Genomic DNA, 24,507 nt, shown 5'->3' with positions numbered 1-24,507 from the left:
GATGGGATGTTTGCGGAGCCTGCTCGTTTGGTTAGTTGTTTAATTGTCCAACACCATTCATGACTGGATGTGGCAGGACTGCAGAGTTTTGATCTGATCCATTGGTTGTGGTATTGCTTCGTTTTGTATATAGCATGCTGCTTCCACTGTTTAGAATGTAGCTAGAAATTAAATGCCAATCTGGTGCAGCTACAACACAAGACTGTATACATTCTCCTGACATGCTCTCCTATACTGTTCATTGAACCAGGGTTGATCTATTTGCTGGTAATGGTAGAGTGAGGGATATGCTGGGCCTTTATGTTAGAGATTATGGTTGAATACAATTTTGCTGCTGCTGATGGCCATAGCACCTCGTGGATGCTTGGTTTTGAGCTACCAGATCTCTTCTGAGTCTATCCTGTTCAGCATGGTGGTGGTGCCACACAACACGATGGAGGGTGTCCTCAGTATGAAGACTGGATCTGGTCTCCTCAGGACAGTGGTGGTCACTCCTGCCAATGCTATCATGGACAGATGCATCTGTGATAAGTAGATTGGTGAGGATGAGATCAAATAAGTTTTTTCCTCTTGTTGGTTCTCTCAGCACTACTTGTAGGCTCAGTCTGGCAGTCATGTCCTTCAGGACTCGGCCAGCTCGATCAGTAGTGGTGCTACTGAGCCACTTTTGGTGATGGACTTTGAACTCCCCCCTCCCAAAGTACATTCTGTGCCCTTGCTACCCTCAGTGCTTCTTCTGAATGGTGTTACACATGGAAGAATACTGGTTCATCAGCTGAGGGAGGGTATATATATATATCCAATTCTCTTTTGAAAGTTGCATTTGAATCTACCTTCTCAGGCAGTGCATTCCAGATCATTGTAACTAGCTACATTTAAAAAAAAACAAATTTTGATGCTGGAATTTTTGTCAGTTAGCATACCTTTGCGTTCTCTGGTTAGAAGCAGTTTCTCCTTTGTGTATCAGCATTTTTTAAGATGGAATTGCAAATGGGAGTGAGATTAGTTTTGTCTCGGATGGGTTTGAGGATTCGGTAACTGTATCTCTGAAAAAGCTAAAGTCTGTAAAAGTTGCAATCTGAAACAAAAATAGAAAGTTGTCCAATAGCATTGTTGGAGAGAAGAAATAGGTTGAAAGTTTGGGTCAGGTTTTTTTTTTCAGAATGGAAAAATGACAGTATTTTAAGGAAATCAAACAAAAAGCAAAAAAAACGAGCAGGTACTCCAGGCAGAGAGAAAGAGGGTCGGTGAATGACTTGTCAGCTTTTCTTTCTGACCCCCCTGTGAAAGCACCTTGGGATGTTTCTCCACATTAAATGCCCTATATAAATGCATGTTGTGGTATCTTGCATAAACAAAAAAATTAAAATTGTTTGGTCTTTCCAGTTAGATAAGACTGCACTCACTGTCCTGCAAAAAATGAATGTAGCAATAGAAAGAAGCAGTGAATTGCTACAGTAGTGAGACTTGTCCAAGGAATAGGCAGGAAAATGGGAGAAGTTGGAAAAGCAGAAAGCCTGCATGTCAGATCTGAAATAAAAACACAAAGGCTGGAATTTTACATTGAGGCAGTGGCCACCAGTTGAAAAGTTGGGGGTGGGCCCGCCTCCACCAGGCCTGGAAACCGCGCAGCAATTTTGTGTGTCTCAGGTTCTTAATTGGCCTCAGTCAGCACTTCCGCCCCTCTGAGTCAGGAAGTCCCGCCACCAAGAGCTGCCGGCCAGTCAAACGGCTGGCTGCTCCTCGATCCCAGCAGCACCACTGGGAGCGGTGGCCACTACTGGAATTGCACCCAACCAGAAGAGGACGATGAATGTCACCCTATGAAAAAAAAGTAAGTGGAGCTTGGGCCTCGCTGGGGTCAATCATCTAGGCCCTGGTGAGGGGTGTGGGTGTCAGAGTCTAGGGCAGGGGAATAATTTTAGCGAGGGGCTGCGGGGGATGCCCTCTGTGGAGCACAGGGTGCCTGATCAGGAGGGGCCCCCCTCCAGCTGCAAGAAGGCGGCCCAGTAATACTGGGCTGAGCAGATGCTGAAGTGCCCATCTGCGGCAGTGCTGGGAGGAGTCCCTTAAGTGGCTGTTTGCTATCTCACCCATCACTGGTAAAATAGCAGTGGGGGCGCGGGTAGGCAACGAGAATGGCACCCCCTGCCTCCCACTCAATTTGACACTCACTTTCCTCCCACCCCCCCCCCCCCCCACCTGCCTTCAGCCCACTCCTGGTGTGGGGGCTGTTGGTTTGGGGGGCGGTGTGGGGGAGATTAAATTCTAGCGAAGTGCAGTGATTCTGCCAGTCTTAAAAGTCGTATGAAAAAGCAGCCCGACACCAAAGCTACAGACCCACTCCCGCCAGCACTTTTTCCATGTAGGATCTGATCCTAAACATAGCTCAGTGCTCCTCTTCCCCTCTGCAATAAGAATTCCTCGATGAAAAAAGACCGAGGTCCATCCAGTTCACCTTCTATGACAGAATCATAGAATGGTTACAGAACATAAGGAGGCTATTCAGCCTGTTGTGTTTGCATTGGCTCACTGCGAGAGCAACTAAACTAGTCCCAATCCCCTGCCTTTTCCCTTAGACCTGCAGATTTTTCCTGTTCAGATAATTATCCACTTCCCTTTTGAAAGCCATGATTGAGTCTGCCTCCACCACACACTGAGGCAGTGCATTCCAGATCCTATCCACTGGCTGTGTAAAAAAGGTTTTCCTAATGTCGCCTCTGGTTCTTTTGCCAATCACAAATCAGTGCCCTTTGGTTCTCAACTCTTGTGCCAGTGAGAACAGTTTTTCCCTATCTACCTTATAAAGACAGCTCATAATTTGAACACATCTATCAAATCTCCTCTCAACCTTTCCTTCTCTAAGCAGAACAGCCCCAGCTTCGTCAATCTATCCATGTAACTGAAGTCTCTCATCCCTGGAACCATTCTCATAAATCTTTTCTGCAGCCTCGCTAGTGCCTTCACATCCTTCCTAAAGTGCGGTGCCTAGAATTGGGTACAGTACTCTAGTTGAGGCTGTACCAGTGATTTGTAAAGGTACATTTCTATCACCCTAGGAGTTGCATGTTTCACTGATAGAGTTGTTGATATTTATAGTGATCAATTTCTATCAATCTGCAAGAGACCCAGAAATGAGATGATAAAGACCCCAGAGTTGGAAAGCTTTGGGAACCATAGCTCCGAAGTCACCTTGATGATCTATTCCATCATCTAGTAGTATCCTGACTTTTTTTAAACAGCCTACAACTGATGTGTTTACTCCCTCCCTCTCTGTGCTTAGAGTATTTGTTTGTTTCTTTTTCCCTCCCCCTCCATTTCTGATTCTAGAAGGGTTCTGTCCATGCTGTCCACTTGTCCATTCTCTCCATCGATGCTGATTGACATGCTGTGCCTTTTCAGTGTTCTGTTTCTCAACGGTCCCTTTTGTTCATGTCTCTGTAGTATCCACGAGTACCGACTGTCAAGCTGGCTAGCTCAGCAAGAAGATATCCATCGAATTGTGTTGTACCAGTCTGACAGCAGTATGACTCCCTGGACCCAGCGCTGTATCAGACAAGCTGATTGCATCCTTATTGTTGGGTTAGGAGAGCAGGAACCGACAGTTGGAGAGGTGGGTCAAATATTGAACTGTGCAATTTCTTTAAATGATGGGCAATCATGTACCTGCCTACCTTTCGTACTTTTTAAAAAATTCATTCATGGGATGTGGGCGTCACTGGCTAGGCCAGCATTTATTGCCCATCCCTAATTGTCCTTGAGAAGGCAGTGGTGAGCTGCCTTCTTGAACTGCTGCAGTCCATGTGGTGTAAGAACACCCACAATTATGTTAGGGAGGGAGTTCCAGGATTTTGACCCAGCGATAGTGAAGGAACGGTGATATAATTCCAAGACAGGATGGTGTTTGACTTGGAGGCGAACTTGCAGGTGGTGGTGTTCCCATGCGTTTGCTGCCCTTATCCTTCTAGGTGGTAGAGGTTGCGGGTTTGGAAGCTGCTGTCGAAGGAGCATTGGTGCATTGCTTCAGTGCATCTTGTATATGGTGCACACTGCTGCCACTGTGCGTCGGTGGTGGAGGGAGTGAATGTTGAAGGTGGTGGGTGGGGTACCAGTCAAGCAGGCTGCTTTGTTCTGGATGGTATCAAGCTTCTTGAGTGTTGTTGGAGCTGTACCTATCCAGGCAAGTGGAGAGTATTCCATCTCACTCCTGACTTGTGCCTTGTAGATGGTGGACAGGCTTTGGGGAGTCAGGAGGTGAGTTGTTCGCCACAGGATTCCTAGCCTCTGATCTGCTCTTGTAGCCACAGTATTTATATGGCTACTCCAGTTCAGTTTCTGGTCAATGGTAATCCCAGAATGTTGTTAGTGGGGGATTCAGCGATGGTAATGCCATTGACTGTCGAGGAGAGATGGTTAGATTCTCTCTTGTTGGAGATGGTCATTGCCTGGCACTTTTGTGGTGCGAATGTTACTTGCCACTTATCAGCCCAAGCCTGGATATTGTCCAGGTCTTGCTGCATTTCTACATGGGCTGTTTCAGTATCTGAGGAGTCGCGAATGGTGCGGAACATTGTGCAATCATCAGCGAACATCCCCACTTCTAACCTTATGATTGAAGGAAGGTCATTGATGAAACAGCTGAAGATGGTTGGGCCTAGGACACTACCCTGAGGAACTCCTTCATTCAGTAGATTTATATCTATCATTCGACTGAATCTTTGTCTTTGGGTGCAAAGAAACACAAGGAGATGGGGAGAGGCTGAATGACTTCTTTTTAAGTTATTCCTCTTTAATAAAAGATCCTATCACATCACTGCTCTGACTGGAGAGGTATTGTGTACACTGGCCTCGTGGCTCCTTTGCTGTCTGCAGATTGTTTCAGAACTATTGCTATCATTTTCCTTTCACAATATATAGATCACCACTCAATCAAGTCAGCAAGCCGATAAACCGGAAACCTGGAATGCAAAGGAATAACTGCCACCAGCCTTCCCAGTGTGAAGTATACTTCAATGCTCTCTTGCCTGGAGGTCAATCAAATACATACACAGCGATACTGCAGTGTCTTCCAGTTTATTCCAAGAGTCCCATTGTATTTTTCTGGCCCTGACACTGTCCCTGATGGGAAAACTTTGAGTGTTATTTGATTGATCTCCAGGCAAGAGACTAGAGAAGTGTACTTCAGACCAGGAAGGCTGGTGGCAGTCATTCCTATGCATTCCAGGTTTTTGGTTTATTGGCTTGCTGACTGGATTGAGTGGTGATATATACTGTGACAGGGAAATGGTCCACGTGCAAATCATGATGGTGTAGCCAGCAGCGGGAGGCGCAGTGTAGTTGCATGCCATGGAGTGACTCAGGCCATGCGCCATGGAGTAAAGGCCTGCTCGGGTCTGCAAATGAAACCCGACCCCAGCCCAACAGAACCACATCTGACCCGGCCCGAGTCCATCCATTTTTTTCCCGCGCCCAACCCGACCATCAGTTAACCTACCTTCTGTTTTTCACTTTGTTTCTTATCTGCACAAGCTTAAAATAACTCTAACAAAACCACATTTCAAGTCCAAAAAGTACATTAACAGTGGAGCCACTTACCGGAGGTAGTGATTGAGCGTGTTCGACCCAGCCAAACCCAACCCAAACCCGACTCGTCGTCAGGTTCAGTTCGGGTAGCCGGCCTTTACCATGGAGCTGGTTCAGTGTCACACAACCCTTCATGCCTGTAATCTGCCTATCACTTTGTTTTCAGCTGGAGCGTATGTTGGAGAACACAGCTGTGCGAGCCCTCAAACAACTCATCCTTTTGCACAAGGAGGACGGGCCGACTCCATCACGCACAGTCGAGTGGCTTAATATGAGGAGCTGGTGCTCGGGTCATCTTCACCTCTGCTGTCCTCGCCGCGTCTTCTCTCGCAAGAGGCTACCTAAACTGGTAGGGAGCTTGAAAATGTCTTTGGATATTGTTTGATACTGTATTTCATTTTAAAGGAATCTTGGGTATGTTATTTGTTGAGCAGCACCACATTCCTTCTATATTGGAGTACCCCAACTGTGTCCCAGCCATTATCTTGTACAAATTTATCAAAACCTCTTCTCTCTTGTACTTTATATATCCTGATTTGTAAAATCCAAACTACGATCGGTACTTTTTAATGGTTTTATCTATAGGCACTCTCATTGTTAGGGAATTACACAATTGAACCTCTAATTCTTTTTGTTCCACCAAACCATTCAGCGTCTTTCCACTGTGTTCATCTCTTATTCCTCATTTTACCCCCTGCCCCCCCAACCCCCATGGTGTATTACTTCACACTTCTCTGCAGTAACTTGCATCTGCTATCTTTCTGCCCATTCTGCTAACCCATCCATTTCCTCCTGAAATCTTGCTGCTTGGTAAATTTCAGTGTTGTGTGTTCCTGTGATCAAATCCACATCGTCTATTTATAAGGAGAGAGAGAAAGAAAACACGTCCCACGCCGACTCGGGAATCCAGCACTTCCAAGCTTTTTCCAATCCAGTCAACACCTATTAACTCTAATCCTTTATTTTCTGCCTGTCAGTGAACTACTTTCTGAAAATCCACAATTGTTACAGCTATTGCATTCCCTTTATTTCCCCAAAACAGGGGGTGCAAAATTTGGGTTGTCCATTCAGGAGCTGAATGCAAAAGCCCCCATAATATTTGTGTTAATAGGTTACAGCTACTTTGTAAGGCAGAGGTACAGTCAGGTTTCATTGTAATGCAGTGACAGCGGGTGTTGAATGGCTCTGATTTGGAGTTCACAGTGCTGAATATTATAATTGAGTGATTGGTCAAGGTTAAAATCTGTTTGGTTAGAGCTGAGAAACAGTAGAGGTACCTTTACACTTCTGGGTGTATTCTATAGGCCACCAACTAGTGGGAAAGATATAGAGGTGCAAATTTGCAAAGAAATTAGTTAGAGGTGCAAAAAACTGTAGTTATAATGGGGGACTTTATCTGAAAATAGAATGGGGTGGTAGTAGTGTACTTGGCACAGAGGGGGAAGAATTTCTGAGCTATGTTCAGAAGAATTTTCTAGATTGATACGTTTTCAGCCCAATGAGAAAGGAGGCATTACTGGATCTGGTTCTAGGGAATGAGGTGGGACAAGTGGATCAAGTGTCAGTAGGGGAACATTTAGGAGACAGTGATCATAGTATCATAAGCTTTAGGTTATCTATGGAAAAGGGTAAGGAGCAATCCGGAGTAAAGATAATCAATTGGGGTAGGGCCAATTTCAATGGGGTGAGAACGGATATGACACAGTTAAATTAGGATTAAGGATTGACGGGCAAAAATGTAACAGAACAATGGGCTACCTTTTAAAGAGGAGATAGTTCAGGTACAGTCAAGGTGCATTCGCATGAGGGAGAAAGGTAGGACAAACAAAGCCAAAGCTTCCTGAATGATAAGAGATAGAAAGATAAAGGGTGCATATGTCAGATGTCAGGTTGATCATACAAGTGAGAACCAGGCGAAATACAGAAAGTTCAGAGGGAAGTGAAACAATACGAAAAACAAAGAGAGACTATGAGAAGAGACAGGCAGCTAAAAGGGAATTAACAAGTCTTCTATTGGCATATAAACAGTAAAAGGGGGATAAATGGAGGAGTGGGGCCAATTAGGGACCAGAAAGAAGATTTATGCACAGAGGCAGGGCATGGTTGAGGTACTAAATGAGTACTTTACATCTGTCTTTACCAAGGAAGAAGATGCTTCCAAAATCATAGTGAAGGAGAAGGTAGTTGAGACACAGGATGGACTAAAAATTGATAAAGACAAAGTATTAGAAAGGTTGGCTGTACTTAAAGTTGATAAGTCACCACGACTGAATGAGATCCATCCAAGGATACTGAGGGTAGTAAGGGTGGAAATTGTGGCAGCACTGGCCATAATCTTCCAGTCCTCCTTCGATGCAAGGGTGGTGCCTGAGGACTGGAGAATTGCAAATGTTCCGCATTATTTCAAGAAGAATATAAGCACCCACAGGCCAGTCAGTTTAACCTCAATGATGAGAAAGCTTTTAGAAATGATAATTTGGGGCAAAATGAATCCACATTTATCCAAATGACTGTTAAATTATGGAAAGCCAGCACAGATTTGTTAAGGGCAAATTATATTTAACTAACTTGATCGAGTTTTATTTTAATGTAATAGAGAGAGTTGATGAGGGTAATGCAGTTGATGTGGTGTACGTGGACTTTCAAAAGGCCTTTGATGAAATGCCACATAATAGGCTTGTCAGCAAAGTTAAGGCCCATAAAATAAAATGGACAGTGGCCACATGGTTACAAAGTTGGCTGAGTGACAGGAAGCAGAGAGTAGAGGTGAACGTTGTTTTTTGGACTGGAAGAAGGTAAATAGTGGATTTCCCCAGGGGCTGGTATTAGGACCACTGCTTTTCTTGATCAGTATTAACGACTTGGGATTGCAGGGCACAATTTCAAAATTTGCGGAAGATACAAAACTTAGGAGTATTGTGAAATGTGAGGAGGACAAAGATAGATTTCAAAAGGACATAGCCTGGTAGAATGGGCAGATGAAATTTAATGCAAAGAAGTGTGAAGTGATACATTTTGGGAGGAAGAATGAGGAGAGCCAACATAAAATGAAGGATAAAATTCTAAAGTGGGTGAAGGAACAGAGGGACCTGGGAGTATATGTGCACAAATTGTTGAGGTTGGCAGGGCAGGTTGAGAAAGTGGTTAATAAGCTATATGGGATCCTGGGCTTTATAAATAGAGGCATAGAATTGTGTCCAATTCTGGGCACCACACTTTAGGAAGGATGCGAAGGCATTAGAGAGGATGCAGAAAATATTTACAAGAATGGTCCTGGAGATATGAGGGACTTCAGTTATGAGGATAGATTAGAGAAGCTGGGGCTGTTCTCCTTGAGAGAAGAGAAGGTTGAGAGGAGATCTGATGGTGTTCAAAATCATAAGGGGTCTGAACAGAGTAGATAGAGAGAAACTATTCCCATTGGTAGAAGGATCATGTGCCAGAGGACGCCAATATAAGGTGAATGGCAAAAGAACCAAAGGCGACATGAGGAAAAACATATATTTTACGCAGCAATGGTAGGATCTAGAATGCACTGCCTGAAACTGTTAATTGTGGCTTTCAAAAGACTATTGGATAATTATCTGAAGAGAACAAATTTGCAGGGCTACAGGGAAAAGATGAGAAAGTGGGACGAGCTGAGTTGCTCTTGCAGAGAGCTGACACAGACATGACAGGTCGAATGGCCTCCTTCTGTTCTGTAACCATTCTATGATTCTGTCATGTAAGTTATGCATCAAAGTGCAATCTAAATACCCTTTCTCACTCGGGATTGTACATTGTTCAGCTGTGGGGGCTGTGCATATTGCCCATTTTACAGCGTGCATGTACAGGGGTCTGACAGAGATTGCATGACCCAAAGCAGTCCTCGCTTAGTTAATTGGTGGCCTTTACCTAGGTTGCCTTATTTAAGTTTGGTAATTGCTGCACAATATAATCGTTTTTTGCTCACAAGATCATAAGCCACACAAAAATGAGGAAGACCATTCTATCTGCCACAGCCTCCACCACAGCATCTAACTGTTCTTTGGATCATTCCAAAGTTCCTGTCTCTGTGACCCCACCTTTACATCCATTCCATGTACTGATCACTTTCTGTTTGCAGTTCACCATCAGTCCTAAATTAGGCTTTTTCTGGTGTCCCCTTAGCAAACTGTCAGGGTTTAGTGTGGAGTAATTGATTTTGGTTTACCTTTTTATACAGCTCATATACCTGTTTAAGGTTGTTTTTATTCAATTTCGGGAAATGGGAACTGTTAACAAGGCCGGCATTTATTGCCCATGCATAGTTGCCCTTGAGAAGCTAACTGTGAGCCACTCTCTTGTACTGCTGTAGTCCATGTGATGAAGCGTTTCCCGCAACGCTGTTAGTTAGGGAGTTCCAGTACCTGACCCAGCAATAATAAAGGAAAGCAAATATGATGCAGGACAGAAAGAGACCATTTGGCCCATCCTGTTTGTGCTGGCTCTTTGATAGAGCTATTCAATTAATCCCACTCCCCTGCTCATTCCCTATAGCCCTATAAATTTCTTCTCTTCAAGTACTTATGCAATTCTCTTGACTATTTTGATTGAAACTGCTTCTTCCACTCTTTCAGGCAGTGAAGTTAAGATCACAACAACACGCTGTGTAAAAAAAAAAAAGTTTTCTCGTATTGCTTCAGGTCCTTTTGCCAATCAACTTAAATCTGTCTGTTCTGGGTACTGACCCTTCTGCCATTGGAAACAGTTTCTCCTTATTTACTCTATGAAAAGCATTCATGATTTTGAACACCTCTATCAAATCTCCTCTTATTTTCCCTAGAGCAGGGAAGATTAATCCTAGCTTCTCCAATCTTTCCATATAACTGAAGTCCCTCATCCATGGTATCATTCTACTAAGTCTCCTCTGCACCCTTTCCAAGGTCTTGACATCCTTTCTGAAGTGTGGTGCCCAGAATTGAACGCAATACTTCAGCTGAAGTATAACCAGTACTTTTATAAAGGTTTTGTCTAAATTCCCTGCTTTTCCTCTATTCATAAAGCTGAGGATCCCATATGCTTTTAAAAGCCTTCTCAACTTGTCCTGCCACCTTCAAAGATTTGTGTACGCACACCCCCAGATCTCTCTGCTCCTTTAAAATCCCCTTTTAGTATTGTACCATTTAGCTCATTTTGTCTCTCCTCATTCTGTTTACCAAATAGAAGTGTTACTATCTTCATTGATTACTACATTTCTGAGTTTTGGATCATCTGCAGACTTTGAAATATGTCCAAATCAGGATGGTATGTGACTTGGAGGGGATTTTGAACTTGATCATGTTCCCATACTGCTCCTGACCTCCTAGCTGGTAGTGGTTGTGGGTTTGGGAGGTACTGTCAAAGAATCCTTGGTGAGTTGCTGCACTACAACCTGTGGGTAGTACACACTGCAGCCATGATGCACCAATGGTGAAGGGAATGGAAATTCTTTGCCTCCTTTTAAGACTCTAGGAATCTAAATCTAACCTCGATCTTTAATGCTGGATATCAGTCTTGTGGGTCTTCTCTGCACCGCCGTAAGTCCTTGAATGCTTTCCTTGTATTTCCACGACATGAAGTGAATGAGGCCTTGGAAAGAGTTGCTGCTAAGGGCAAAGCTTTGAAACCACGTGCATTAAGGGATGGGGAGCATGTAAATTTGTGAGAACAGTGTGATAGGCGAGTGAGACTCAATGTGGGACAGGATATTATAACAGCTTTGAACAAGTTGTAGACCCTTGGGGAACTTTGGAGATGGAGGTATGAGGGAAGGAAGAGAAGCCAGTTTTGGAGATGCACTGACTATCATGAGGTTGTTAGGGCAGTCCCAAGGCACTGGTGACAGAGAAGTGGCATTGGAGGATGATTGTGAAGTGCACCATGCCAAATTCTGCAGAAAGGTCTAGAGGGCTAATGCATCATAGCCAGAACCACAGAGAATGTTGTTTGTGGCTTTGGCTAGGGCTGTCTCTGTGTTCTGAGATGAGTGGAAAGCAGACTGGAGGGATTCCAGGAGAGTATTTTTGGACAGGCGAGCACAGAGCTGGAAAACAATGACACATTCAAGGACATTAGAGAGGAAAGGAAGGATGGAGATGAGGCAGCATTGATTGCTGCTCTAGACTGATTGAACACATTGAGTACTAGGTCTAATAATACTCTTGCATTTCTTTCAATTTCACCCGTAGTTACTCAGCATTTACTGCACAGACAAGAGGATGGCAAGTACATTAATGCTTAAAAAGGCACATCATTAAGTTTTGCAAACAGTTCAACAAAGGTACAGCATTGGTGTCACTGCCTTATTGACCTGTCTCATCTCTTTCATGTGATGGATAGTTCCTCCTGACGGGCATCCTTATTAAAGGGGAAGCAAATTATTAAATCAAATTTATTTGATTTTTATCATTTTTAGAAGGGAAATTGCTTTAAATATTTAGCTCATATTGCCTCTCTTTTAATTGCTTCCCCTTTAATAAGGATGCCTGTCAGGAGGAACTACCCGTCACATGCAAGAGATGAGATGCATTAGCCCTCTAGACCTTTCTGCAGAAATTGGCATAGTGCTCTTCACAATCATCCTCCAATGCCTCTTCTCTGTCACCAGCACCTTGGGACTGCCCTAATTTATTTGATTTTTATATTTTGCTTAAGAAAATATCCAGGGTTTGATAGAGTTCCTCTACAGTGAATAGGATAAGGGTTACAGCATTCGTCATAGAAACATAGAAAAATAGGAGCTGAAGTTGGCCATTTGGCCCTTCGAGCCTGCACCGTCATTCAATACAATCATGGCTGATCATCCAAACTCAGTATCCTGTTCCTGCTTTCTCCCCGTATTCCTTGATCCCTTTATCCCCAAGAACTATATCTAACTCTTTCTTGAATATACTTAATGATTTGGCCTCAACTGCTTTCTGTGGTAGAGAATTCCAGAGGTTCACCACTCTCTGGGTGAAGAAATTCCTCCACATCTCATGACGTGTGCTATACTAACTGTAGAGTTCCTATACAGTTCAGAGGATGAGGATTACTGTGTTAGTCGTGGTGTGTGCTGTATTTACCATAGAGATTCTCATGTAGGGTTTACTGAACATTTAAGAATGTTGTTGAGCGTCATACCCTGTATATTTTAAGCTGATGTCTGCTGAGTACAGTTCTGTTCAGTAATACTGTGGAGGCAAACAGCTGGTATCATCTCAGACCAGTTCTACATTTTGACAATTGTGCTCACTGTAAAATTATGTCAAAATGTTCTGATTTATAGTTAAGTGGGCAATGTTAGCATGAAATTTAATTTGACATATTGCTTAATTTCCAAGAAAAATTCAATTAAATAACTACCAACAAAAGTGATCTAAGCAGGAACCAATGCATAGCAGCAGACAGCAATGACTTACCCAACCAGTATGAGGGGTGCAGTGTGTGAACAAATGAGTTGTGTAAAACTGTAGGCGAGACATCGGCCGTCTCAATTTCTCTGCTCCCCCCACCCCCCCACCGCCCCCCACTCACTCTAACCTGTCTCCCTCTGAACTTGCTGCACTCTGTTCTCTAAGATCTAACCCCGACATTGTCATCAAACCTGCCGACAAGGGTGGTGCTGTTGTTGTCTGGCGTACCGACCTCTACCTTGCAGAGGCTCAGTGCCAACTCTCACACTGCTTCCTACCTCCCCCTGGACCATGATCCCACCACCGAACATAAAGCTACAGTCCACAGGACTGTCACTGACCTCATCTCCTCTGGAGATCTAGCTCTACAGCTTCTAACCTCATCGTCCTGCAATCTCAGACAGCCTGCTTCTACCTCATTCCTAAAATCCACAAACAGGACTGTCCTGGCAGACCCATTGTTTCAGCATGTTCCTGCCCCACTGAACTTATTTCTTATTATCTCGACTCTATCTTTTCTCCCCTGGTCCAGTCTCTTCCCGTCTACATCTGTAACGCCCTACCTCATTTTGACAATTTCCAGTTTCCTGGCCCCAACCACCAGCTCTTCACTATGGACGTCCAATCTCTCTACACTTTCATCCCCCACCAGGACGGTTTGAGGGCTCTCTGCTTCTTCCTTGAACAAAGGCCCAACCTGTCCCCATCCACCACCATCATCCTCCACTTGGCTGAACTTGTTCTCACATTGAACAACTTCTCCTTCAACTCCACTCAGTTCCTTCAAGTAAAAGGTGTTGCTTTGGGTACCCGCATAGGTCCTAGTTATGCCTGTCTTTTTGTGGGGTATGTCGACTATCCCCTGTTCCAGTCCTACTCGGGCCTCCTCCCCCAAGTCTTTTTCCGGTACATTAATGACTGATCGGCGCTGCTTCCTGCTCCCACCTCGAACTGTAAAACTTTATCAACTTTGCTTCCAATTTCCACCCTTCTCTCACCTTTACATGGTCCATCTCCAACACTTCCCTTCCCTTCCTCGACTTCTCTGTCTCCATCTCTGGGGATAGGCTGTCTACTAATATTCATTATAAGCCCATCGACTCCCACAGCTACCTCGACTACACTTCTTCACACCCTGCCTCCTGTAAGGACTCCATTCCATTCTCCCAGTTTCTCCGACGCATCTGCTCTGATGATGCAACCTTCCACGACAGCGCTTCTGATATGTCTTCCTTTTTCCACAACTGCGGATTCCCCCCCCACTGTGGTTGACAGGGCAGTCAACAGTGTCCGGCCCATTTCCCGCACCTCTACCCTCACCCCTTCCCCTCCCTCCCAGAACCACGACAGGGTTCCCGTTCTCCTCACTTCCCACCCCACCAGCCTCCACATGCAAAGGATCATCCTCCGCCATTTCCGCCACGTCCAGCATGATGCCACTACCAAACGCATTTTCTCCTCCCCTCCCCTGTCAGAATTCCAAAGGGATCATTACCTCTGTGACACCCTGGTCCACTCCTCCATTACCCCCAACACCTTGCCCCCTGCCCATGGCACTTCCCCGTGCAATCGCAGGTGGTCTAATAGCTGCACTTTTACCTCCTCTCTCCACGGCCCCAAACACTCCTTTCAGGTGTAGCAGCGATTTACTTACACCTCTTTCAATTTAGTATACTGTATTTGCTGCTCACAATGTGGTCTCCTCTACATTGGGGAGACCAAACGCAGATTGGGTGACCGCTTTGCGGAACACCTCTGCTCCATCCCCGATCTTCCGGTTGCTTGCCATTTCAACACACCCCCCTGCTCTCATGCCCACATCTGTCCTGGGCTTGCTGCAGTCTTCCAGTGAACATCAACGTAAGCTTGAGGAACAGCATCTCATTTACCAATTAGGCATGTTACAGCCTACTGGACTGAACATTGAGTTCAATTATTTCAGAGCATGATGAGCCCCCCTTTTTATTTTTAGTTTTTTTTCTTTATTTGTTTATTTTAGTTTGTTTCATCATTTTTTTACCATGTGCCTGCCCACATTTTTTTCATGTTTGTGCTTTGGGCTAGGGCTGTTCATTTTTCTGTCCATTAACACCTTCTCTGCACTAACACTTTGTCTTTCAACACGCCATTAACATACCATTTGCCTTTGCTCCTTGACCTTCTGGTCAGTTATTTTCTGTGACCCTGTCCTATTAACACCTTTATTTTTGTTATCTTTTGCCCCACCCCCGCTTTGTTTGCTTGAAACCTATTACATTTCTAACCTTTGCCAGTTCTGATGAAGGGTCACTGACCTGAAATGTTAACTCTGCTTCTCTCCACAGATGCTGCCAGACTTGCTGAGTATTTTCAGCATTTCTTGTTTTTATTTCAGATTTCCAGTATCTGCAGTATTTTGCTTCTACTGGAGGCCTCTCTGCTGTATCAAGTAAAATGAGGTTTTCAAGTAGTTTAAAATTAAATTCTAATTTAAATTAGACTTGCAGCATCAGCTGTGGCAGAAAATTGACACCGATTCAAGCAGCACTAATCCTTAGAACATTAGTTAGTCCTGGGCAATTGACGATGAAGTTGATTGTTAAAGACAAATTATGCAGATCTGGGAACCGAAAAAGTGAGAGTTGATAATTGTAGCTCTACAATAGCTGCTTCTTCGATCCAGATGCAAAGTTTCTCCTGATCCAATCTGAATATACTTCCATTCTTTCCTGAGGCATGTTATCTTGATCTGGTCGCTATGGACGAAAAACACGTGAGCACTGCAGTGTTCCAAGCTCAACTCAAAATTGGGGTGAAGGTGAATTTCTCTGGATCACATGCGTAACAGAAACCCCATTTAAGGGTGTAAAGCCAGGCTTCCGCAAAACTGCTGGCAGTATATCCCCACAGTAGCGCAGTGGTTAGCACCTCAGCCTCACAGCTCCAGCGATCCCAGTTCGATTCTGGGTACTGCCTGTGCGGAGTTTGCAAGTTCTCCCTGTGACTGCGTGGGTTTTCGCCGGGCGCTCCGGTTTCCTTCCACAGCCAAAGACTTGCAGGTTGATAGGTAAATTGGCCATTATAAATTGCCCCTAGTATAGGTAGGGGAATTGAGGGAAGGTGGGGATGGGGTAGGAATGTGGGATTAGTATCAATGGGTGGTTGATGGTCGGCACAGACTCGGTGGGCCGAAGGGCCTGTTTCAGTGCTGTATCTCTAAATAAAAAAATTAAAGAAATTTATCCTCTAGTTCTTAGAATTTCTCACTTTCCATTGCTTTCCTTGATGTAGTTAATTTGCTCAAGGGCTGATTGAATGAGAGAGAATGACATTGAAGTGGTGTCAATTCCTTGCTCATTGATTGAACTTCAGTCACCACATACAGGGCTCCCTTTTTAGCACCTTGTACATATTAAAGCTTGTTCGGATTTGGGATCTTTCTGGTTCAGAGCTGGGGTGTGATTGAGAACAAGGTGCTAATGTATTGTTGAATTACCAAGGTGGCTGCTACATAGAGCCAAAATCTTAAAGGGAGATGGTCCTCAGTGGTTTCCCCTTATTTTGGCATGGTATTGAGTGTGGAGACTGAACTGCATTCAAAGAACAAGATCCTAGTCACAATAAGTAATCTAAAGCATACACACAGTTATATCAGCCCTTTAAAGCCTGGTGTGTTAGAGGAGGAACATTACTCCCAGCACCATTCTATTATTTCTCCACCTATCAGCTGACATAAGTCGTAAGAACTGTCCTTGTATTGTGGGAAATAACCACACTGGAAGCTAGGGTGTCAAACTCAAGTGAAACATGATGGAAAAGCTTCACAAAGTGTAAGCTGTGTCACAGTAGACAAGTAAATTAGTGCTTTGGTGTTTCTTTGCATATTCACACAATGCTATATATAATTTTAATAGCATATCTAACTGAGAGCACCATCATCAGTCAAACTGATTCATGATACTCTTTGGTATTGTGTTTTTTCAGCTCGAGATGTATCAAAGAATCTCTCAGAAGGTGCCTGACCGTCACTCTGATTTCTCCCGTTTGGCTAGGATCCTTACTGGCAATTCCATTGCACTGGTGCTGGGAGGTGGAGGAGCGAGGTAGGTCCTAACCCTGAAAGTAGGCGTACTTTTGTTAAACTCTCTGACTGAAACTACCTGCAAGTATATTTCCAGAAGTGGGCTTTTCCCGCTTCTTCTCCTACCATCTTTTCTTTCTGCTTTGATTCACCTACTGGGATATAGTTCCACAGGACTGAAGATTGACTTTCTGTTTTAAATGTGTTACTCTACAGTGAGGTTATTTACTTCCCCACTGGAGATTTTCTCCTGAAGACACTGGGGTGGAAATTTGTTTTGGCCCATTAAGCTGCGTGCTAGTAGCTGGAGGCCCGAGATTTACCTAAAATTGGACCTTGGACCTCGTCGCCATATTGTCAGAAAGCTGTGACCACCAATCCGTTGGCCATCCAGCATCCAGAGGAAGTTGTTGGCTCCACAAAGGCAAAGTTGGGCGGGTGTCTCGCGTAGGTCTTGGGAGGGGAGAGGAGGTCATTGGGACAGGGTGAGGATAGAGGGGACAAGGGGAGGTAGGGCATTCAGGAGGGCAGAACCAGCGCTGGTTGCATTAAGGGCAGCTCAGTTTAGGAAAGGAGGCTTCAGGCAGATGTTAAGAACCCCCCCCCCCCCCCCCCCCCATTTGCAATTGCAATAGTATTAACTGCTGTTTCTGGCACAGGTCTTCCATACTAGAGCCTTTACCAATATGGCAGGCGGCACAGGTCACTCATAGTATCTGACACCTAGGTGCCTGTTTTACGCCTGTAACGCAGGCGCAGGATCTGGGGGGTGTCAATGAATTTCTAGGCTATTGACTAGATGCTGGGCTATATCTGAACCAACAGGCGATTCTTCACACATGTGCCTTGGCAGAGGGTTTTCCATCACGGAGCGAATCATAGCCATACCTGATCCTGCTGCAGTATCAGATATCAAACACAGATTGAGAATCGTTAAATTGTATACCTTTTTCACAACTTATTGACTGACTTATAGTTCCTGCATAAAACATGTAGAAATGCAAAGAACTTGGGTAAAAAGCTTTTGAAGATTGCACTGACATTCCAGGCTAACAGCACGACTCGTAATGTATTCTTAAGTGATCCCTAGCCAGTAAAAGTTGGAGGACAATGGGCCTTCTGCCTGGTTACTGGTTTCCTGCCTGCGAATAATGACGAGTGTGATTCCTCTGTTTTAAGTGTTGTTGGGATGAGGTTGCTATATTCGAAAATTTGTTTGCATATGTGTAGATGTGAACAGAGCTTACAATAACTTAAGTAATTGTATAATATTTCAGGTCAAATCCATTCATTACCTTGTCTGTATCTTGGTGTAGCTTTTCCAAGATGGCGCGTTCTGTACTGTTGCAATTTTAGTGTTCCCCGCCCACACCACCCATCCTCTTCTCCCCCACTTCTTCTCACCCCTCCCCCACCCCCACACCAGATAATAGGAGGCTATCTCCAGTCTGGGCAGGAACCAGTCACCACCTCATTGGTGTTTTAGGCAGAATTTAAAGCATTGGGTTATCTCGAGGGATTAAAGACTGGTTTTTGATTTAAAATGAGTCACTGAAAATTACACCAGCTGTCACCTGGCAGAGCCATGAATAATCAAAGCACTGTATCTGATTGAGAGATCCTGCAAAAACCTGTCAACAGGTGGAATCATAGCACTGTGATTTCAGGCCCAGAGGTTTTGGAAATTGAATCTTTTAAGCTCATGTATGCATTTTTTTTCACTGAAGCGCAAGATAACGCACTAACACACAAGCTTTTCCACCTAATCTTTTTTAATGAAACCCAAGTTTAATTAAAAACTTCATTTTTAATTAAGTTAAATTAATTTAACAGTTGCACAGCTGCTCAGAGGTGCACCATGTGGATTGGGTGCTGCATTGCATTTACAGCACTGGACTGTCAGCTCTGAAACTATGATTCAGGTCAAACTCTAGACCAACAGAGTTGGAGGTTGCATGATTGAGTTTCTTGTTATATGTGTTGTGCGATGGCCCTGTTATTGACTCCCAACTACCATTTTTGTCCCCTTCCTCCTCGATATGGCACTCTCTCTTAGGCAACCTGCTGCATCTCCCCGACCTGGCCTTCAATTGTGAACCAAGGTGATGTGCACCAGCAGGCTATTCAACTGTGGTGGCATCAGAACCAAGCCCATCTCTGACCTCGCCCAATATCCACATGTCCACCTTTGAACAAGGGTCAGTAGGTAATCATTCCAGAGCAGAAACCATTATTCTCCCAATCTAGGCTCTGAATGTAATACCACTGATGTCATGTAAGAGTTGATTGAGACTGGTAGTCAAATCTGGATCCCCTGGCCTGAATGACACAAGTACTGATTATACGAACATACGAATTGGGAGCAGAAGTAGGCCATTCGGCCCCTCAAGCCTGCTCCGCCATTCAGTAAGATCATGGCTGCTCTGTTTTTTTTTTCAAATTCCAAACTCCCACCTACTCTGATAACCTTTGATTCCCTTGCCTAACAAGAATCTATCTACCTCCGCCTTAAAAATATTCAATGACCCCACCTCCACCACCTTCTGAGGCAGAGAGTCCAATGTCTCTGTCCTAAAATGGCGACCTCTAATTTTAAAACAGTGCCCCCGAGTTCTGGACTCAACTACAAGAGGAAATATTCTTTCCACATGCACCTTGTCAAGACTGTTCAGGATCTTATATACTTCAATCAAATCTCCCCTCACTCTTCTAAACTCCAGTGAAAGCAAGCCCAGTCTGTCCAACCTTTCCTCATAAGACAACCCACTCATTCCAGGTATCAACCTAGTAAACCTCCTCTGAACTGCCTGCACCGCATTTATATCCTTCCTAAAACAGCGAGACCAAAACGGCGCACAGTATTTGAGATGTGGCCTCACCAGTGCCCTGTATAATTGAAGCATAACATCCTGACTTTTATTTTCAATTCCTCTCGTAATAAAGGATAGCATTCCATTAGCCTTCTTTATTACTAACTGTACCTGCATATTAACTTTTTGTGACTCATGCACTAGAATACCTCGATTCCTCTGCACCTTGGAATTCTGTAGTCGTTCTCTGTTTAAGTAATACTCTGCTTTTTTATTCTTCCTGACAAAGTAAACAACTTCACATTTTCCCACATTATACGCCATCTGCTAGATTTTTGCCCACTTGCTCAACCTATCTATATCGGTCTGCAACCTCCTTATGCCCTCTTCACAACATACTTTCCTACCTATCTTTGTGTCATCTGCAAATTTAGCTCCCATGCCATCACTTCCCTCATCTAAGTCATTGATATAAATTGTAAAATGTTGAGGCCCCAGCACAGATCCCTATGGGACTCCACTCGTCACATCCTACCGCTCAGAAAAGGACCCATTTATGCATACTCTGTTTTCTGCCAGCCAGCCAATCTTCTATCCATGCTAATACGTTACCCCACTGCCTTGTGGGCGTCTCGGGAGAGACCAAGGCTAAGGGAGTAAACCCTAACAGAAAATCCGGAGCGGAACCCCGTAGGCGGTCATGTGTCACCTTTGGCATGTTTCCGGCAGTTCCTGCAGCCATACTGGTGCCAAACTTCGTGTCCTGCACTCCTTTGGACCCCACCAGAAAGGCCGAGAGGGGGGTTTTGACGACTGGGCAACTCTCAACCTCCATAAATTTGCCCAGGCATGCGCCATGGAGAGGTCACTCCATAGTTGCCTCACAGCGACTAAAACAACACGGAAGGCAGCAGTTACGGGTTATAAGTCCAGATAAATTGGCGTAGAAACTGGGCGCCACGGGTTGCCTTTGTCGGTGGGAGAGGTCATTGCACCTCACTGGACAGCTACCGCCCGCCTCAAACCGGGCAGCCCCCGGTCAATAAGGTTCTGTCCCGCCACAGTCTGCCTGCTTCAATGGGTGCTTGGAGCTCAGGGTCATTGCCCGAAAGGTGGACTGATACACCGCACCAAACAACATGAAAAAAGGAAAGAAGGTACCAGCCCTTCGCTTTGCAAGCTGGAACGTCAGAACTATGTGTCCTGGCCTGTCGGAAGACCTTACACAAATCAACGATTCTCGGAAGACCGCCATCATTAACAACGAGCTCAGTAGATTCAATGTGGACATTGCAGCACTTCAGGAGACTCGCCTCCCCGCGAGTGGCTCTCTAGCAGAGCAAGACTACACCTTCTTCTGGCAGGGCAGGGATCCTGAAGAACCAAGACAGCATGGAGTGGGCTTCGCCATCAGAAACTCCTTGCTCAGCATGATAGAGCCTCCCTCAAATGGCTCGGAACGCATACTGTCCATCCGACTGCTCACCACCTCTGGTCCAGTACACCTACTCAGCATCTATGCTCCAACACTCTGCTCCGCACCTGAAGCTAAAGACCAGTTCTATGAACAACTCCATAACATCATTAGCAGCATCCCCAACACCGAACACCTATTCCTGCTGGGGGACTTTAATGCCAGGGTTGGGGCCGACCATGACTCATGGCCCTCCTGCCTTGGGCGCTATGGCGTTGGAAGGATGAATGAGAACGGGCAGAGACTGCTTGAGTTGTGTACCTATCATAACCTCTGCATCACCAACTCGTTCTTTCACACTAAACCCTGTCACCAGGTTTCATGGAGGCACCCAAGATCACGTCGTTGGCACCAGCTAGACCTCATTGTCACAAGGCGAGCTGCCTTAAACAGTGTTCAAATCACACGCAGCTTCCACAGTGCGGACTGCGACACCGACCACTCCCTGGTGTGCAGCAAGGTTAGACTCAGACCAAAGAAGTTGCATCATTCCAAGCAGAAGGGCCACCCGCGCATCAACACGAGCAGAATTTCTCACCCACAGCTGTTACAAAAATTTCTAAATTCACTTGTAACAGCCCTTCAAAACACTCCCACAGGGGATGCTGAGACCAAGTGGGCCCACATCAGAGACGCCATCTATGAGTCAGCTTTGACCACCTACGGCAAAAGTGCGAAGAGAAATGCAGACTGGTTTCAATCTCATAATGAAGAGCTGGAACCTGTCATAGCCGCTAAGCGCATTGCACTTTTGAACTACAAGAAAGCCCCCAGCGATTTAACATCCGCAGCACTTAAAGCAGCCAGAAGTACTGCACAAAGAACAGCTAGGCGTTGCGCAAACGACTACTGGCAACACCTATGCAGTCATATTCAGCTGGCCTCAGACACCGGAAACATCAGAGGAATGTATGATGGCATGAAGAGAGCTCTTGGGCCAACCATCAAGAAGATCACCCCCCTCAAATCTAAATCGGGGGACATAATCACTGACCAACGCAAACAGATGGACCGCTGGGTTGAGCACTACCTAGAACTGTACTCCAGGGAGAATGCTGTCACTGAGACTGCCCTCAATGCAGCCCAGCCTCTACCAGTCATGGATGAGCTGGACATACAGCCAACCAAATCGGAACTCAGTGATGCCGTTGATTCCCTAGCCAGCGGAAAAGCCCCTGGGAAGGACAGCATTACCCCTGAAATAATCAAGAGTGCCAAGCCTGCTATACTCTCAGCACTACATGAACTGCTATGCCTGTGCTGGGACGAGGGAGCAGTACCCCAGGACATGCGCGATGCCAACATCATCACCCTCTATAAAAACAAAGGTGACTGCGGTGACTGCAACAACTACCGTGGAATCTCCCTGCTCAGCATAGTGGGGAAAGTCTTTGCTCGAGTCGCTCTGAACAGGCTCCAGAAGCTGGCCGAGCGCGTCTACCCTGAGGCACAGTGTGGCTTTCGTGCAGAGAGATCGACTATTGACATGCTGTTCTCCCTTCGTCAGATACAGGAGAAATGCCGTGAACAACAGATGCCCCTCTACATTGCTTTCATTGATCTCACCAAAGCCTTTGACCTCGTCAGCAGACGTGGTCTCTTCAGACTACTAGAAAAGATCGGATGTCCACCAAATCTACTAAGTATCATCACCTCATTCCATGACAATATGAAAGGCACAATTCAACATGGTGGCTCCTCATCAGAGCCCTTTCCTATCCTGAGTGGTGTGAAACAGGGCTGTGTTCTCGCACCCACACTTTTTGGGATTTTCTTCTCCCTGCTGCTTTCACATGCGTTCAAATCCTCTGAAGAAGGAATTTTCCTCCACACAAGATCAGGGGGCAGGTTGTTCAACCTTGCCCGTCTAAGAGCGAAGTCCAAAGTACGGAAAGTCCTCATCAGAGAACTCCTCTTTGCTGACGATGCTGCTTTAACATCTCACACTGAAGAATGCCTGCAGAGTCTCATCGACAGGTTTGCGTCTGCCTGCAATGAATTTGGCCTAACCATCAGCCTCAAGAAAACGAACATCATGGGGCAGGATGTCAGAAATGCTCCATCCATCAATATTGGCGACCACGCTCTGGAAGTGGTTCAAGAGTTCACCTACCTAGGCTCAACTATCACCAGTAACCTGTCTCTAGATGCAGAAATCAACAAGCGCATGGGTAAGGCTTCCACTGCTATGTCCAGACTGGCCAAGAGAGTGTGGGAAAATGGCGCACTGACACGGAACACAAAAGTCCGAGTGTATCAGGCCTGTGTCCTCAGTACCTTGCTCTACGGCAGCGAGGCCTGGACAACGTATGCCAGCCAAGAGCGACGTCTCAATTCATTCCATCTTCGCTGCCTTCGGAGAATACTTGGCATCAGGTGGCAGGACTATATCTCCAACACAGAAGTCCTTGAAGCGGCCAACACCCCCAGCTTATACACACTACTGAGTCAGCGGCGCTTGAGATGGCTTGGCCATGTGAGCCGCATGGAAGATGGCAGGATCCCCAAAGACACATTGTACAGCGAGCTAGTCACTGGTATCAGACCCACCGGCCGTCCATGTCTCCGTTATAAAGACGTCTGCAAACGTGACATGAAATCGTGTGACATTGATCACAAGTCGTGGGAGTCAGTTGCCAGCATTCGCCAGAGCTGGCGGGCAGCCATAAAGACAGGGCTAAATTGTGGCGAGTCGAAGAGACTTAGTAGTTGGCAGGAAAAAAGACAGAGGCGCAAGGGGAGAGCCAACTGTGCAACAGCCCCAACAAACAAATTTCTCTGCAGCACCTGTGGAAGAGCCTGTCACTCCAGAATTGGCCTTTATAGCCACTCCAGGCGCTGCTTCACAAACCACTGACCACCTCCAGGCGCGTATCCATTGTCTCTCGAGATAAGGAGGCCCAAAAGAAAAAAAGAAAGAAAGAACCCCCTACACCATGAGCTCGTACTTTGGGCAATAACCTTTTAAATGGCACCTTGTCAAATGCCTTCTGGAAATCCAAGTATAGTATGTCAATGGGTTCCCCTTTATCCACAGCGCATGTTACTCCTTCAAACAACTCCAGTAAATTGGTTAAACATGATTTCCTTTTCACAAAACTGTGCTGACTATTCCTGATTACCTTGAGTTTTTCTAAGTGCAGAGCTATAGCCTCTTTAATGATTGATTCTAACACCTTCCCCACG

The 24,507-nt window shown here is 45.4% G+C and overlaps 1 protein-coding gene across 2 annotated transcripts in view; it reads left to right on the top strand.

Moving 5' to 3' along the window:
• pnpla7b (patatin-like phospholipase domain containing 7b) overlaps positions 1-24,507 on the top strand; it is a 382,057-nt gene that overhangs the window by 233,685 nt on the left and 123,865 nt on the right. For both annotated transcript variants that reach the window (XM_068012742.1, XM_068012741.1), the window contains 3 exons: positions 3,445-3,613; positions 5,750-5,932; positions 16,941-17,059. In XM_068012742.1, the coding sequence (XP_067868843.1) occupies positions 3,445-3,613; positions 5,750-5,932; positions 16,941-17,059 (471 nt within the window). The remainder of the gene's footprint in view (positions 1-3,444; positions 3,614-5,749; positions 5,933-16,940; positions 17,060-24,507) is intronic.

Source organism: Heterodontus francisci, chromosome 32, assembly GCF_036365525.1.
Source record: "Heterodontus francisci isolate sHetFra1 chromosome 32, sHetFra1.hap1, whole genome shotgun sequence".
Classification (NCBI taxonomy): Eukaryota; Metazoa; Chordata; class Chondrichthyes; order Heterodontiformes; family Heterodontidae; genus Heterodontus; species Heterodontus francisci.
The sequence above is the reverse complement of the archived record's forward strand: the minus strand, read 5'-3'. Positions and strand labels throughout refer to the sequence as shown.